General features: G+C 37.4%; 1 protein-coding gene across 1 annotated transcript in view; it reads left to right on the top strand.

Moving 5' to 3' along the window:
* Positions 1-15,893, top strand: part of KLHL20 (kelch like family member 20) — a 79,300-nt gene that overhangs the window by 28,437 nt on the left and 34,970 nt on the right. Inside the window, exons 4-6 of the mRNA XM_061185697.1 lie at positions 12,053-12,211; positions 12,972-13,066; positions 15,370-15,485. Coding sequence (XP_061041680.1) covers positions 12,053-12,211; positions 12,972-13,066; positions 15,370-15,485 — 370 coding nt within the window. The remainder of the gene's footprint in view (positions 1-12,052; positions 12,212-12,971; positions 13,067-15,369; positions 15,486-15,893) is intronic.

Below are 15,893 nucleotides of genomic sequence, written 5' to 3'. Positions count from 1 at the left end.
GACCCGTCTGGGAGTGCTGGGAATCAGACCATATCCCAGCCCTGCCTCCGCATGTGCATGCCCACAAAGTCCACTGCTTCTAATGCCTGACCTGCCCCAGACAAGGGAGCAACAGTAATCCACTTGCATGTCCCACAGGCACTTCGCTCACAAAACTGCCAGCTGCATAAATTCACCAGAGTCACGCCCCTGCCGGCAATTGGATCAGATTTGAGCCCCGCCTGTGTGTGGGAAACCCACCAATGCTTGCTTATAGCAGCAGAGTTGTGTCCGTCATGAGCACGCTGAGAATGAGGATGCTATGATGAGGCCATGCCCCTCCCTTTGTGTGCAAGTTGATAATGGAGCTCCTGTGACAGACCCGGGCTCTGTCCTGCCCACACCCCAAGTTGTGGCCCACACCACACTACATGACCTTCAGGCTGTCTCCACACAGCCAAACCAAGTCCTTTTCTCAGATCTTTCTGTTGAAGCCCAAGTTTCAGCACCCAGCCACTGTACACACCAGCAGGAGTGTGTCTTGGGCTGAGAAGTACACCAAGGTGTCCAGGACTCTCTGTGCTGGTCTCTCTCTAGCCTACCTGCCGCAAGCCAGCTGCTGCACTCTCCTCTGAGCCTCTGAATCTTCCTTTCTGTCCCAGCTGATCTCCCAGTAGGTAAAGGAGGTTCCAGGGTGAGCGAACCTTTCCCCTTTCACAGCTCCCTCCCAGGGGCACAGGTCCCATCTCAATTCCTTTTATTTTTTTTTTTCCTTTCCTCCTACCTGGTTACGTGTTGATCTTTTCTTGAAGCTTTGGTTGTATGAGATCTGCTAGCGTTCAGTAGGTATTCTGTAATACCTGTTCCACATGTAATGTATTTTGATTAATTTGTGGGAAGAGATGAGCTGCATGTCCTTCTATTCCACAATCTTGATCTCCCCTCCCTTTTTTTCTTGATGAGTCTGGCTAAAGGTTTATCAGTTTTGTTTATCTTTTCAAAGAACCAGATTTTAGTTTCATTGTTCTTTTCTATTTTTTTTTTACTCTCTAATTCATTTATTTGTGCTCTGATTTATGATTTCTTTCCTTCTACTAACTTTGGGTTTTGTTTGTTCTTCTTTCTCTAGTTCCTTTAGGTGTGAGGTTAGGTTGTTTATTTGAGATTTTTCTTGTTTCCTGAGGTAAGCTTGTATCGCTGTAAATTTCCCTCTTAGAACTGTTTATGCTGCGTCCCATAGGTTTTGGATCTTTTTGTTTTCATTTGTCTCTAGATATATTTTAATTTCCTCTATGACTTATTTCTTCAGTGATCCATTGGTTGTTTAGTAGCATATTGTTTAGCCTCCATGTGTTTGTGTTTTTTGCAGTTTTTTTTCTTGTAATTGATTTCTAGTCTCATAGTGTTGTGGTCACAAAAGATGCATGACATGATTTCACTTTTCTTAAATTTACTGAAGCTTGTTTTGTGGCCTAGCATGTGATCTACCCTGGAAAATGTTCCATGTGCACTTGAAAAGAATGTGTTTTTTGCTGCTTTGGGATAGAATGCTCTGTATATATCAGTGAAATCCATTTGGTCTAATGTGTTATTTAAGGCCTATGTTTCTTTGTTGATTTTCTGTCTGGATCATCTGCCCATTGTTTTAAATGGGGTGTTAAAGTCCCCTACTATTATCGTGTTACTGTCGATTTCTCCTTTTATGTCTGTTAATATTCGACTTATGTAGTTGGGTGTATATATATTTACAATTGTTATATCTTCTTGGATTGATCCTTTAATCATTATATAGTGTCCGTCTTTGTCTCTTGTAACAGTCTTTATTTTAAAGTCTGTTTTGTCTGATATAAGTATTGCTACTCCATCTTTCTTTTATTTCCATTTGCATGGAATATTTTTTTCCATCCCCTCACTTTCTGTATGTGTCTCTAGATCTGAAGTGAGTCTCTTGTAAGCAGCACATATGCAGGTCTTTTTTTTGTATCCATTCAGCCAGTCTGTGTCTTTTGGTTGAGCCTTTAGCCCATTTACATTTAAGATTATTATCGGTGTGTATGTTGCGATTGCCATTTTGTTAATTGTTTTGGATTTGTTTTGTAGGTCTTTTTTTCCCCTTTCTTATTCTTTTGTTCTCTTCTCTTGTGGATTCCTTTTTCTTTTTTGTGTGTATATCTATTATAGAATTTTGGTTTGCAGTTACCATGAGGTTTTTGTATAGCAGTCTATATATAAACACGGTTGCTTTAACTTGCTGATCTCTTAATTTCAGATGTATTCTAAATACCCTGTATTTGTACTATCCTCCCTTCACGGTTACTATTTTTGTCATATTTTACATCTAATTGTTTTGTGTATCCCTTAACTGCTTACTGTGGATACAGATGATTTTACTGCTTTGGTCCTTTTTTTAAAATAAATTTATTTATTTATTTTTGGCTGCATTGGGTCTTTGTTGCTGCGTGCAGGCTTTCTCTAGTTGCAGCCAGCGGGGACTACTCTTTGTTGAGGTGCGCAGGCTTCTCATTGTGGTGACTTCTCTTGTTGGGGTGCACGGGCTCTAGGGCACGCGTGCTTCAGTAGTTGTGGCACATTTGCTCAGTAGTTGTGGCTCACGGGCTCTAGAGTGCAGGCTCAGTAGTTGTGGTACACAGGCTTAGTTGATCCATGGCATGTGGGATCTTCCCGGAGTAGGGGTCAAACCTGTGTCCACTGCGTTGGCAGGTGGATTCTTAACCACTGCACCATCAGGGAAGTCCCTGCTTTTGTCTTTTAACGTCCCTACTTGCTTTGTGTGTGGATGATTTCCTACCTTTACTGTATGTTTGCCTTTACCGGTGAGCTTTTTCATTTCATAATTTTCTTGTTTCTATTTGTGGCCTTTTCTTTTTCACCTAATGAAGTTCCTTTAACAACGTATTGACTGGAGACCTATTAATACATCTTTTATTACCTGAACGTTATTGACCAGAGGCATGTCAATATGTTTTTAGAGAGTGATATAATTAACATCACCATGCGAAGTTGTTAGAGCTTAAAATTGATCAAGGGTTCATTTTACAACTTATGATTGTTGTTATTCACATTTTGCTCCGTTAGGTTTTTGTTCCAACCTTGTGTATGTTATAAACGCAAGTTCATTACCATAAAAATTTTTTAAATGACTCATCACAAAATTTTGAATGAAGAAGAATTTTTCAGTGAATTTTATGCAGATACTTTCTCTGGTTGTCCAAATGACATATATGCTAGTGTGTTAGAAGATGATAGTTCCTCAGAATATAGTTCTGATTCAGACGATGTGAATATTAGACCAACAAAAAGACAAAAAAAAACCTTAGTGATTGATTCTGATACAGAAAGTGAAAATGAAACTCATGGTTCTGGAAAATGCTCCTTTGCTTCTACAGAAGAGTGTATTGAAAACAACATTTCATGAAAATTAGAAGACTTTACAAGTGTGTCAGGTGTAACTATTGAATGTAATATCCCGCAAAGTGTTAGTGAAATAACAGAACTAATTTTTGGTAACGACTTTTTCGAGTTGGTCACTTCTCAAACTTGTATCACCAACAGAATGAAAAATCATATAAAAAGTATGAGAAGGCTTTAAAATGGACTGATGTAATCAATAGTGACATGAAGAAGATTTTTGGATTAATAATTTTGATGGGACACATAAGAAAGTCACACTGGAAAGAATATTGATCGACTGATCCCTTACGTGAAGTACATATCTTTCCAAAGATTATGATGAGAAGAAGGTTCGAACAAATGATGACATTTCTTCACTTTAACGATAAATCAGAAACTCCGCTTCCTGCAGACAGAATTTCAAAAGTTAAACCTCTCTTGTATTATTTTCTACCAAAATTTCAGTCGATCTTTATACCCAAACAAGAGCTATCACTTGATGAGGCAATGATAAAGTGGAGAGGACGACTCAGATTCAAAACCTATAATTCCAGAAAACTTACAAAATATGGAGTTTTGGTCAGGATGGTTAGCTAAAGTGAAACTGGGTATATATGCAAACTTGAAATTTACACAGGTGAAGGAAAGAAACTGCAAGAAACAATGTTATCAGTCATACAACTTTATCTTGGTTCACGGCACCATATTTACCAAGACAATTATTACAACAGTGTGTCCACATCTGAAATATTGTTGAAAAATAAAACCAGAGTTTGTGGGACTATAAGAGAGAATCGTGGTCTACCAAACCAATTAAAGGAGAAATTTTAAAAAGTTTACAGAGGGGAGAAATGACATTCTTATGGAAGGGAGGAGTGATTCTTCTTACATGGAAAGACAAGAGGCTAGTCCGCATGGTGACAGCTATTCATGAGGCCTCCACAGCATCTACAGGAAAGGAAGACAGGAGGACTGGCCATCAGATAACTAAGCCCACTTGTATACTAGAGTATAATAAATATATGAAAGGAGTTGATTGATCTGATCTATATCTGGCAAACTTCAATATCCTCTGGAAAACTCGAAAATGGTATAAGAAAGTGGGTTTCTATTTGAGTAATTACAGTTTATTCAATGTATTTAAAGTTTATTGTAGCCTTAATGCACAGAATAAAATGACTAACAAGCAATTTTTGTCAGCAGTAGCTAGAGAATGGGTAACTGAGCATTCTGATGAATGTAGTGGTAGTCCCACACCTGGTCCTTCTTGTGGCATTTCTAAAAGAGCTGCCTGCAAAGATCCACCTTGTCGACTATCAGGTAAAATAAAAGAACATATTCTAGAGATAATAATACCAACAGGACTAAAAAATAAATAAAAATGCCGCCAGAAAGTGTAAGTCTGCTCTTCCAGCGGAAAGCACAGTGAAACACAGTATATTTGTAATAAATGTTCTTTTCCCCTGCACAGAGGTTCCTGCTATATTGCCCGTCACACTCTAATGAAATATTAGAATGCTTTAGTAAGACATGTACAAAGTTTCAAATAAATACATTAAGTGCAAAAAAAGTTGTTGATATTTACTGAAATGCAGGTGTTTCAATATTCACTTATATAACAAATCACTGGCCACAGGTGTTAAGTTTCTGCAAAAATCCCCTGGTCAATAATGTGTCAACATTTGTTATAAAGCTAATTTGGTGGTGCTGAACTCTTAGATTTTGCTTGTCTTTAAAGCTTTTGATTTCTCCATCAAATCTGAATGAAAGCCTTGCTGGTAGAGTATTCTTGGTTGTAGGTTTTTCCTTTTCATCACTTTAAATATATTGTGCCACTCCCTTCTGGCCTGCAGAGTTTCTGCCGAAAAATCAGCTGATAGTCTTATGGGAGTTCCCTTGTATGTTATTTGTTGCTTTTCCCTTGTTGCTTTTAATATTCTCTCTTTATCTTTAATTTTCGTCACTTTGATTACAGTGTATCTTGGTGTGTTCCTCTTTGGGTTTATCCTGTGTGGGATTCTCTGAGCTTACTGAATTTGGGTGATGGTTTCCTTTCCCAGGTTAGGGAAGTTTTCAGCTAGCATGTCTTCAAATATGTTCTCAGGCCCTTTCTTTCTCTCTCCTTCTTCAGGGACCTCTATAATGCGAATATTATTGCACTTGATGTTGTTCCAGAGATCTCTTAAATTGTCCTCATTTCTTTTCATTCTTTGCTCTTTTTTCTGTTCAACAGCAGTGATTTCCACTACTCTGTCTTCCAGCTCACTGATCCGTTCCTTTGTATCATTTAGTCTGCTACTGATTCCTTCTAGAGTATTTTTCATTTGTTATTGTATTCTTCATCTTTGTTTTGTTCTTCTTTATATTTTTCTTTATATTTTCAATCTTAACCACTGGAGCACCAGGGAAGTCTCATAAGTAAAGTTGTCTTTTGTTTTTTGTTTTTTTTTGTAAAAACTTCTGACTTCTCATTCTGTGCATCCATTCTTCTCCTGCATTCTTTGATCTTTATGATCATTACTCTGAACTCTTTCTCAGGTAGATTGCTTTTCTCCACTTAGTTCTTCTTCTGGGGTTTTATCTTGTTCTTCCATCTGCAATATATTCCTCTGCCACCTCATTTTGTCTAAGTTGGTATTTTATTTTTATGTACGTGGTGTGTTAGTTACGTTTCTCAACCTTGAAGAGGTGCCCTACTCTAGGAGACGTCCTTTGCTTCCCAGCAGTACACTCCCCTCTTGTCACCCAAGCTGTATGCTCTAGGGGTTCCCTGTAAGAGGGCTGTGTGTGTCCTTCTGTTGTGGAGGGCTGACTATGTGTGTGGACTGTTAGGCTTGGTTGGCCCCAAGTCCAGTTGGTTGCCAAGCTCTGCCTTGTGTTGATGCTGTTGGCTGCTGTTTAGTGGGGCATGGTCACAAGGCGGATGATCGCAGAACCTAGGGGGCCCCAGGGTTAGTTATGGTTCACTGGTGGGTGGAGTCAGGGTCCCAAAGACCCTGGGGCCATTGCCCACCCAGTGGTGGGTAAAGCCAGATTCTGGGGCTAGTGCCAGACTACCAGAAGACAGAGCTGGCTCCTGGAGGCTGCTGCAGGGCCCAGGGATCCCCGAGCTCATTTCAGATTATTGGGGAATATGGGGGCATTTCCTGACACAGTTGGGTATGGGGTCCACAGTGTCCCAAACCTTGCATTGCCCTGCTAGTGGGCAGGGCCAGGTCCCAGCTGATTCCAGGGTATGGTCTGGCCTGCTGTTGGTGTACTCGATCCACAGGCTACAGGATCATAGTTTTCTTGCTTCTGGTGTCTGCCCCCTGATGGGTGAGGCTGGTCTAGAGGCTAGTGCAGGCTTATTGGTGGGAAGGGCTGGTGCCTGCCCAGTGGTGGGTGGAGCTGGGCCTTGGCCCTCTGGTGGGCAGAGCTGTGTCTAGGGGTGTGTTTAGAGAGAGCTGTGGGCTCAGGAAGTCTTTAGGCAGCCAGTCTGCTGATGGATAGGGCTGTGTCCCTGCCCACTTAGTTGTTTGGCCCAAGGCATCCCAGCACTGGCACCTACAGGCTATTGGGTGGGGCCAGGTCTTGTTGCTAATGAGCCAAGATGGCAGCTGCCAGTAGCATTGTTCACACATTTGAATGTTCCCCAGTAGGTCTGCCACCAGTGTCTGTGTCCCCAGGGTGAGCCGCTGTCACCCCCCACCTCTCTAAGAGACTCTCCAAGACCAGCAGGTAGGTCTGGCAGAGGCTCCTATCAAATAACTGCTTTTTCCCTGGGCCCCAGTGCATGTGAGATTTTTGTGTGCACACTTTAAGAGTGAAGTCTCTATTTCCCCCAGTCCTGTGGGGCTCCTGCAATTAAGCCCCGCTGGCCTTCAAAACCAAATGCTCTGGGGGCTCTTCTTCCCAGTGCCTTACTCCTGGCCTAGGGAGTCTGACGTGGAGCTCAGAACTCTCACTCCTTTGGGAGAACCTCTGCAATATGATTATTCTCCAGTTTGTTGGTTGCTCTCCTAGAGCTATGGGATTTCTTTTTTCTTTTTTCTTTTTTTTTTTCCTGCACTGCACGCCTTGTGGGATCTTAGTTCCCCAACGAGGGATTGGACCCAGGCCCTCGGCAGTGAAAGTGCAGAGTCCTAACCACTGGACCACCAGGGAATTCCCTGGGCTATGGGATTTGATTATATCACGAGTCTGCCCCTCCTGTCAGTCTTGTTGTGGTTCCTTCTTTATATCTTTAGTTGTAGAAGATCTTTTCTAGTAGGTTCCAGTCTTTTTCATTGATGGTTCTTCTGCAGATAGTTGTGATTTTGGTGTGCTCATGAGAGGAGGTGAGCTCGGGGTCTTTCTGCTTTGCCATCTTGGCTACCCTCCCCTCTTAGCTCTTTTATATTCTTATTTTTTGTACACATATGTTAGTCTCTTATTATTAATGTGTTTCTATCTATTACCCCTTGCATTATCTGTAGTTTATATTTGTTGTCACTATGTTGCTTGATGAATATATAATCCTTTTGTATCTTACTTATAAATTGTAACTTTTAGCTTTGTAAAGTGTCCTTCTTTGTCAGATTTAATTATTTTGTTCTCTGAATTCTATTTTGTCTGATATCTGGCTTTCTGTTCCTGTTTTCTTATTGTTTTCAGTTGCTTGATGTATCTTTGCCCATCCCTTTACTTTTAGTCTTTTTGCATCATGATGTTTTAGGTATTTTTCTTGAATTGGGTTTTGCTTTATGAGCCAGTTTGAAAATCTTTTTCTTTAAATAGGCAGTTAAAACCCACTTGTATCTATTGGTATGACTGATATGTTTGTTCTCAACTCTGTTATATTATATTTTTGTAAATAGTATGTGATTTAGTTGTTTTTACTCTATTTCTCTGTATAGTGTCTTCTTTGCTTTTCATTTTAATATCTTTTAGTATATAGGAAGGTTTGTATTTTTGTTCCAGTGGTTACTTTTGTAAACTAGAAAAAAAGAAGAGCAAATTAAACCCAAAGTAGAAGGAACAAGGTATAAAGGATGAAGCAAAAATCAATGGTACTTTGAAAAAAATTGATGAACCTCTAGCTGTACTGATCAAGAAAAAAAGGAGAGAAGATACAAATTACCAGTATCAGAAATAAAAGAGAGGACATCACTTCAAATCCCTCAGACATTAAAAAGGATAATAAGGGAATATCATGAGCAATGTTTTGCCAATAAATTCAACAACATGAAATTGACAAATTGTTTGAAAAACACAAATTACAAAAACTTAAGAAGAAACAGAAAACCAGAATAACCCTATATCTATGAAAGAAATTTTAAACCAATGATTTAAAAACCTTCCCACAAAAAAAAACCCCAGTCCCAGAAGGTGAATTCTATCAAACATTTAAGAAAGAAATAATACTAATCCTATACCAAATCTTTCAGAAAAAAGTGGTGGAGGTTGCCAAACAAGGTCAAAATCACCTTGATGTCAAAACCACAGACACTAAAATAAAACTACAGATCAATATCTCTCATGAATTTAGATGAGAAAGTCCTTAATACAATATTAGTAAATTGATTCCAACAAAATATAAAAAGAGGAATACACCATAACTAAATGGAGTTTATACTTCATTAAAATTGAGTCAGTATTTTATAGTCACACTTAATTTCTCATTCAAAGTAACTCCTTCACACAACTTCTTTAACAGATTTGACTCTTAACTTCATTCCACTATTTTTAAATATCAAATCCAATCTCCAAAAAATAAAGATTTGCCATCATTTAGGATTTCCAAAATAATTTTCCAAAGTCATTGGACCCCAGATTAAGAAATCCCTGCTTTAGAATCTTTGGGAATGATGGTAATGTCCTATATCTTGATTGTGATCATGGTTACATGAGTATATACATTTATCAAAACTTACTGAACTGTACATTTTAAATGAATAAAGTTGTATTTTTAAAAATTTCCTGCTTTATTCATAGCTTCAGTTTTAGATCTAAGGTAGTTACAAATATCTGAAGAATATTTTTAACAGTAGAGAAGGTTTTTAGGATCCCTTGCAGTTCTAACCCTGCCTCCAAAGTCAACTGATATATTGAAATCCCAGTGAGGAAACCTTACCCTTGATCATGGACTAGAATGGTTCTGTGTAGATGCAAAGAAAGTTACCGTTTGGGGCTGAAAACTTGTGATTCATTTAAGTTATTTTCGAACTTAAATCTATATTTAATTTCCTTCTATTTTATTAGGCATAACTTAATTCATACAGTGTTACGCTTGCTTATAAACATAAACTTAAAATTTTTTTTCAACTCAACATCAGTGAATTCACCATTCATTTCTGTTACAACTCTAGAATACTTTCCTTATTCATTCTTATTGTTTTCAGCTTTATTCATTCTTAAGATTGTATCTACATTTATCTGAAGAAACTAAAAGTAAGCTCATTACCATAATAGTGTGGGACTTAAAATTAGATCTCCTGCAAACTTTTATTTAAAAAGCGGGTATTTTAAAGCATTATTTTCTTAACCTGGTTGTTTGGTTCAAGGATAGACTTCAGTGCTAGATTTGCCCTAATGGTAGATCGTTAATATCTTTTTCTTGTTGATGGAAAAAAGAGAAGTGACGTTTTAACCAGACTTTGTTCATCAAAAATATTATTTTTACTCTTTGCTCTTAGTGCCAAAAAACATTTTCTCACACAAATGTTTGTGTCTTCTTGCCATCTAAGATTTCCAGTAAGTGACTTGTTAATATCATAGCGGTTTATTCATAAACTTTAAACTTGGTGTTCCTTGATATTTATATATTTGTTTTATAATCACTAAATTGGGGGGAAAATTTATACTCTGACAAGATCCTAAAAGAATGTTAACGCACTTCACAAAGATATACAATACCACTTGTCTTAAGTAAAGAAATCAGAGTAAAAAGAAAATAAGAGGAAAGAAAGATACAACTATGGCTAAAATTTTGTATGCTGTGAAGGCCAGCATACTTCATTTGGAGCTAGGCCCCAAATCTGGCTCTTGACTTTATAGCCCCCAACATAAGGCTGCCAGATAAAATACAGGATGGCCAATTGAATTTGTTTCAGATGAACAACAAATAGTTTTTAGTATAAATATGCCCTGTACTCTTATTTGCTAAATCCAACAACCCTGCCAGAGAGTACAATGCAGGCATTCTAACTAAGTGACCTGGCTAAGCAACCTCACCTAAAATTTAAAGGTTTCCTATTTCATTCCTGAACCCCAGAAGGTCTCTCATTCAGATGATATGAAGACTTGCGCCATAAAACTCGAAGTGCTCATTAGTGTTTTCTACTATAAGTACAGATGACTTTATGGCCCTTAACTTTTATTTTGAGATTTGCATTTTTTCTAATGTACTTGGGGGAAAATTCTTAATCAGATATTCAAATTGTTATGGCTTATCTCGTTTCCTCCTAAATATTCTGACTTTTGACGAGCATGAAAATAACCCTGTCCCGAGAGAATACATCATCTGCATCAGAGGTTGCATGGTGGGAATCTGAGCTCTTAAACCATATCCTTCCTACATTAACAGACATCACATGTAGCACACTCTTCTGAATGGGAGAACAAACCACATGGAGTGTAGCAGTGACCATTTCCCTTCTCTGCATTGCACCTTATCCCTTTTACTCTACATACCGATGACAAGCTTTACAAGATTTTGGGATTTGTGGCTGGACTGCACAGCAATGTTGCCATTTCATCTGCATTCTGACAACGCCCTAAAGCCTTGGGTACAGATAAATAATTGTTGTGTTTGTAGTTTCATATATATATATGGGAATATGAACATATCAGAGTGGTTTGGTCCTCAGAGGGGTTTTCCTGGGTGTAATGCTCTCATCGTTATGTTCATTCTTGCTTGTAGAAATGCTGACACGCTCATTCTTTTTTCAAACTGGCCCCTTGGTGCTTCTGCCCTAGACATTGCCCTTTCAGCAACTAACCTTCCTCTGAAAGCTTTTCCTGATTTTTTTATATGCCTCTTATATTTCTGGGAGTTCTAATTTGGTATGGTTAGTTTAGTTTATTTTGAATATAAATTTTTATCTTTGTACTTCATTTTGGAAAAAAAGTGTCATTTTTCTTAAATTGCTTAAATCACAAATTATTATTTTTCCTAAGTTTTAATTGTGCCCTCTGTATTCTCCTATGTTCCCTTTTTAAAAATTAATAAACTTTATTTTTTTAGAGCAGTTTTAGGTTCCTAGCAAAATTGAGCAGAAAGTACAGTTCCCATGTACCTTGCCTCCACATACACATAACCCCTCCCAATATCAACATCTTGCACCAGAGAAGTACATTTGTTACAACTAATGAACCTACCTTGACATGTTATTATCACCCAAAGTCCATAATTTACATTAGGGTTCACTCTTGGTGTTGTACATTCTATGAGTTTTGACGCATGTATAATGATATGTATCCACCATTGTAGTATCATACAGGATAGTTTCATTGTCCTAAAAATCCTCTGTGCTCCACCTATCTCTGTTTTCTTTTTAAACTTTTCTTGTTCTCTGGTACTACTTTGAACTTCAGTTCCATTGTGGAATAGAGTTTTGCCCTACAACCCTGAAGAAAAATATTAAAACGATCAAATCTGATCACAGAGTTCTTTTTTTTTTGCTTACCGAACTTCAAACAGGTGATGGAAAGTGAAGAGTTCATGTTGCTTCCAGCCAATCAACTCATTGATATAATATCTAGTGATGAACTAAATGTTCGCAGTGAAGAACAGGTGTTCAATGCAGTGATGGCCTGGGTTAAATACAGTATTCAAGAAAGACGTCCTCAGTTACCCCAGGTATGATGGAAATGCTTCTTTAAGTAACTGTTTTGTACTGGATGAAATAATATGTATTTGACTTGCAAAAAAGAAACAATCTTCACTAGCCTTCATATTAGACTGTAAAAAAGACCATCTCTTTCCAAATAATCAAGGAGATAAGTGTTAAGAAGCATTTTAAGCATTTATCATTATGAACTTTTTGCTCCTTTGCTTCTTCTGTTTTGCATCAACTCTAGGTTTGGGCCATAGCACAAATCAGAACTTAAATGATACAAAATGAACAAAAGAAAGCAAGGATAGCAATTATCATGCTTCCCTTCCCTATGGCTTGGAAATCCCACCACAGTTTGAAGAGTAAAGAATTATATGGGTCATAAGTGGTCACTAAATGAAATATTTAATGTTCTTGTTATTATGATGATAGTCCTTAGCAACTTAATAGGCTATTCTTCTAGATTGTTAATTAGAGTACAGCCATGTGAGCTAATTATAGAAGAGCTTATAACAACATACTGCTGAAAGCATAAAGTAGCATTCTAAAGTGATATTAGTGTGCTTTCAATTTTCTGATTATTCTAATTACTGAATTGGTGGTTAGAATAAATTTAGTATTTATGCCTTCCCTCCGTCTTCATTGTTTATTAGTTAGATCAATTAATTAATCCAATTAGATCTCAAAATAGTTGGAAACACAGTAGGGAGCATGGGTTATGTATTCTCTTAAATATCTTGCAGATGGGAGTTTGTGCCTTTAATAGTGTTTATTATCTCATAGGTGCTGCAGCATGTTCGTTTGCCTTTGCTTAGTCCCAAGTTTCTGGTGGGTACTGTAGGCTCTGATCCCCTCATCAAAAGTGATGAAGAATGCAGGTATGAATGACCCTGGATGGGAAAAATCAACAACCAAACATTCCTGTCCTCTCCTAATTTCCTTATTTGTATTGCTTCCTAAATATTGTGTTTTTTAGTGCTGAAATCAAGGCAGTATTTAACTGGTTTTTCTTCTGGGCTAGGGTCAAAAGGAGATGGAAAAAGAGATGACTGAACTTACAGTATTCCATTCCATTAGTTTTTTTATGTGTGGTATTTATTAGTGTAGAAGTGGCAATAAAGAGGTAGATTTCTAAGATTTAATGCAAGCTTGAGTTTGAAGAGGCAATTCTCTGCTAATACATCTTTTCTTGAGATAAATAATGCTTTTGACTCCATCAAAAAAGTGTATGAGGAGCACTTTTTCATTCCATCACATATGCCTAGTTAGGGAATAGGATCAGCCTTGCTTTCTGAGATCGTGGACAGAGTTAAAGGTCTACTACACCCCTAAAGTAGCTATGGAAAGATTTCCACTAGAGCTTGATGAAGCAGTTTCATAATGTTTTTTTGACTGAAAGAAACTCTAAATGCTTTTACATGACAAACAGAACACCTACTTTATTGGGCTATCTCTGTACTATATACAAAATTTAATAAACTACTTTTCCACTTGACAGATTTTAAGGTTTAGTTTCAAATCTTAAACCATATGGTGTTTTTAACTATTGTTTCCCAGCATGTTCCACATATAAAAATGAAAGAGTGAGTCAGAACTCTCTTTAAACTATACCAACCTTTGGATCTCCCTTCGTGACTAAAGAAACTTGTTCTAGAATCAGGAATCTCTAGAACAGAGATAGGACATATAGATTCATTTGCATTTCTTGTATAATCTGAAGTGTGTTCCTTTAACAGGAGATGTTAGAGGGGGTTTTAGGTGTTTACCTTTTAAACTTAAAGACAAGTGGCAATTAATTCCCCCAAAATATTTATAACAGCAGAAGGAAAACCACATGAACTATGGATGCTGAAATCTGAAGAAACAATACAAAGGTGCCCCTCTCCCATATAATATAAATTGGATTTTACTGATTCCAATGCAGAAATTAAAGATACTTATAAAGTCACTTTTAAAAGAAGCCTGTTCCTGATATCCTGACCTTATTATTTACTAGCTGTGTGACCTTATTCAAGTTACTTAAACCTCTTTCTGGTACAGTTCCTTTATCTATAAAATAGGGATAATAACAGTACCTATTCCACAGGGCTGTGGTGGAGATTAAATGAGTTAATATGTATTAAGCCCTTATTATTGTTGTTACTATTAATTTTGTGTTGGCCGCTAAGTATTAGCTCTATAGTACTCTTTCTAGGAACCCTTGAACAACTTAATTAAAAACCAGTAATTAGGAGATCACAGTCTTTGTTTTTAGCTGAGGAAGCTAGAAAAAGTTCTTGGCCATCAGCTTGGGATTTTGGGGGGTTTTTGTTTGTTTTTTTTTTTAGCATAAATAAACCCAGATGAGGCCTTAGCAAAGCCATATACTGGAAGAACATTACTGGGTCATGCCTGGGACTGGTCCAGCAGGAATAAATTACTCGATGTAATATAAAGTAAATAGAGAAATGAAAATATAGTGTAGTTTAGGAAACACTTTCAGAGTTGAGAAAGAACAGAGTGACAGATTGAATTTGCACTAGTCACACATTGAAGCACTCAAAGGACTCAAGTGAATTAAGTACATAAATAGTTTGAGTTAGGATATTGTATTTAACAAGTGTAATTACTAGGTTCTTCTCATAAAGTACCTTAATAGAAAAAAAAAAAAAAAACTGTGTTCATCCTCAGTAGACTTGTTGAGAATAAACTATTCATACAGTACCAGATAGAAAATTAATATTAAATGACAATAGAGTGTTTCTTTTTAGCAATCCAGTTTTTGGCCTAGTTTTATTACTTTAATCTAGCAAATATCTAGTGTCATGGCTGATGTGCTACTTTGCCAGTATCCTGCAAAATCTAGTAAAATTCATTAGAAAGCAGTAACTATGCAGGCTGATAATTAAGTTGTAATTTTTAGTTCCCCATAAGTTATTGTTAGCCTCAAGCATGTTGAGTTTTAGGCTAAATTTGCGGTAAGATATGAAGTCATGATGGAAATACCAATCAATTCACAGCTCACAGTGTGACTGGCATCATTGCTCTCATGTTTGTGACCTTTTTAATGTTGGCTGGCATTCATGATTTGGTTTGATTTATGCTTGCTCCCCTTTGCCATCTTACATATTCCTTAACCATATTGGGATTTGACTAACAATATTATTTAGACATTTGGAATAACGGCAGAATTTTTCCACAGAGACTTGGTAGATGAGGCTAAAAACTATCTTCTATTGCCTCAAGAACGACCACTAATGCAAGGACCAAGGACAAGACCACGGAAACCTATTCGATGTGGAGAAGTACTCTTTGCAGGTTTGTATCTTAACATACTGTGACTAAACCGAATATTTTCCCACTTGAGAGACTGTCATTTGAGTAGTCCTTTGGTCAGTTGTGATATCTGTAAGAAATGCATAATAATTTATGATGTGGACTTCCCTGGTGGTCCAGTGGTCAAGACTCCGCGCTTCCACTGCCGGGGGCACAGGTTCAGTCCCTGGTTGGGGAATTAAGAACCAGCATGCTGTGCAGCACATGGCCAAAAAAATAAAATATTTTTTTTAATTGTAAAAACAAAATGTTCACACCTTTTAAAAACAAACAAACAAAAAATAACTTATGATGTATCTTGACTCTTAACTCATGATCCAACACTGGTGCTCTCCAAAAGAGTGCTGCATTTTTATATAAATCTAAAAATGTCATGCAGTGGATGTTTTG

This window comes from Eubalaena glacialis, chromosome 3 (genome assembly GCF_028564815.1).
Source record: "Eubalaena glacialis isolate mEubGla1 chromosome 3, mEubGla1.1.hap2.+ XY, whole genome shotgun sequence".
In the NCBI taxonomy this organism is placed as follows: Eukaryota; Metazoa; Chordata; class Mammalia; order Artiodactyla; family Balaenidae; genus Eubalaena; species Eubalaena glacialis.
This window is presented reverse-complemented; position numbering and strand designations above follow the sequence as displayed.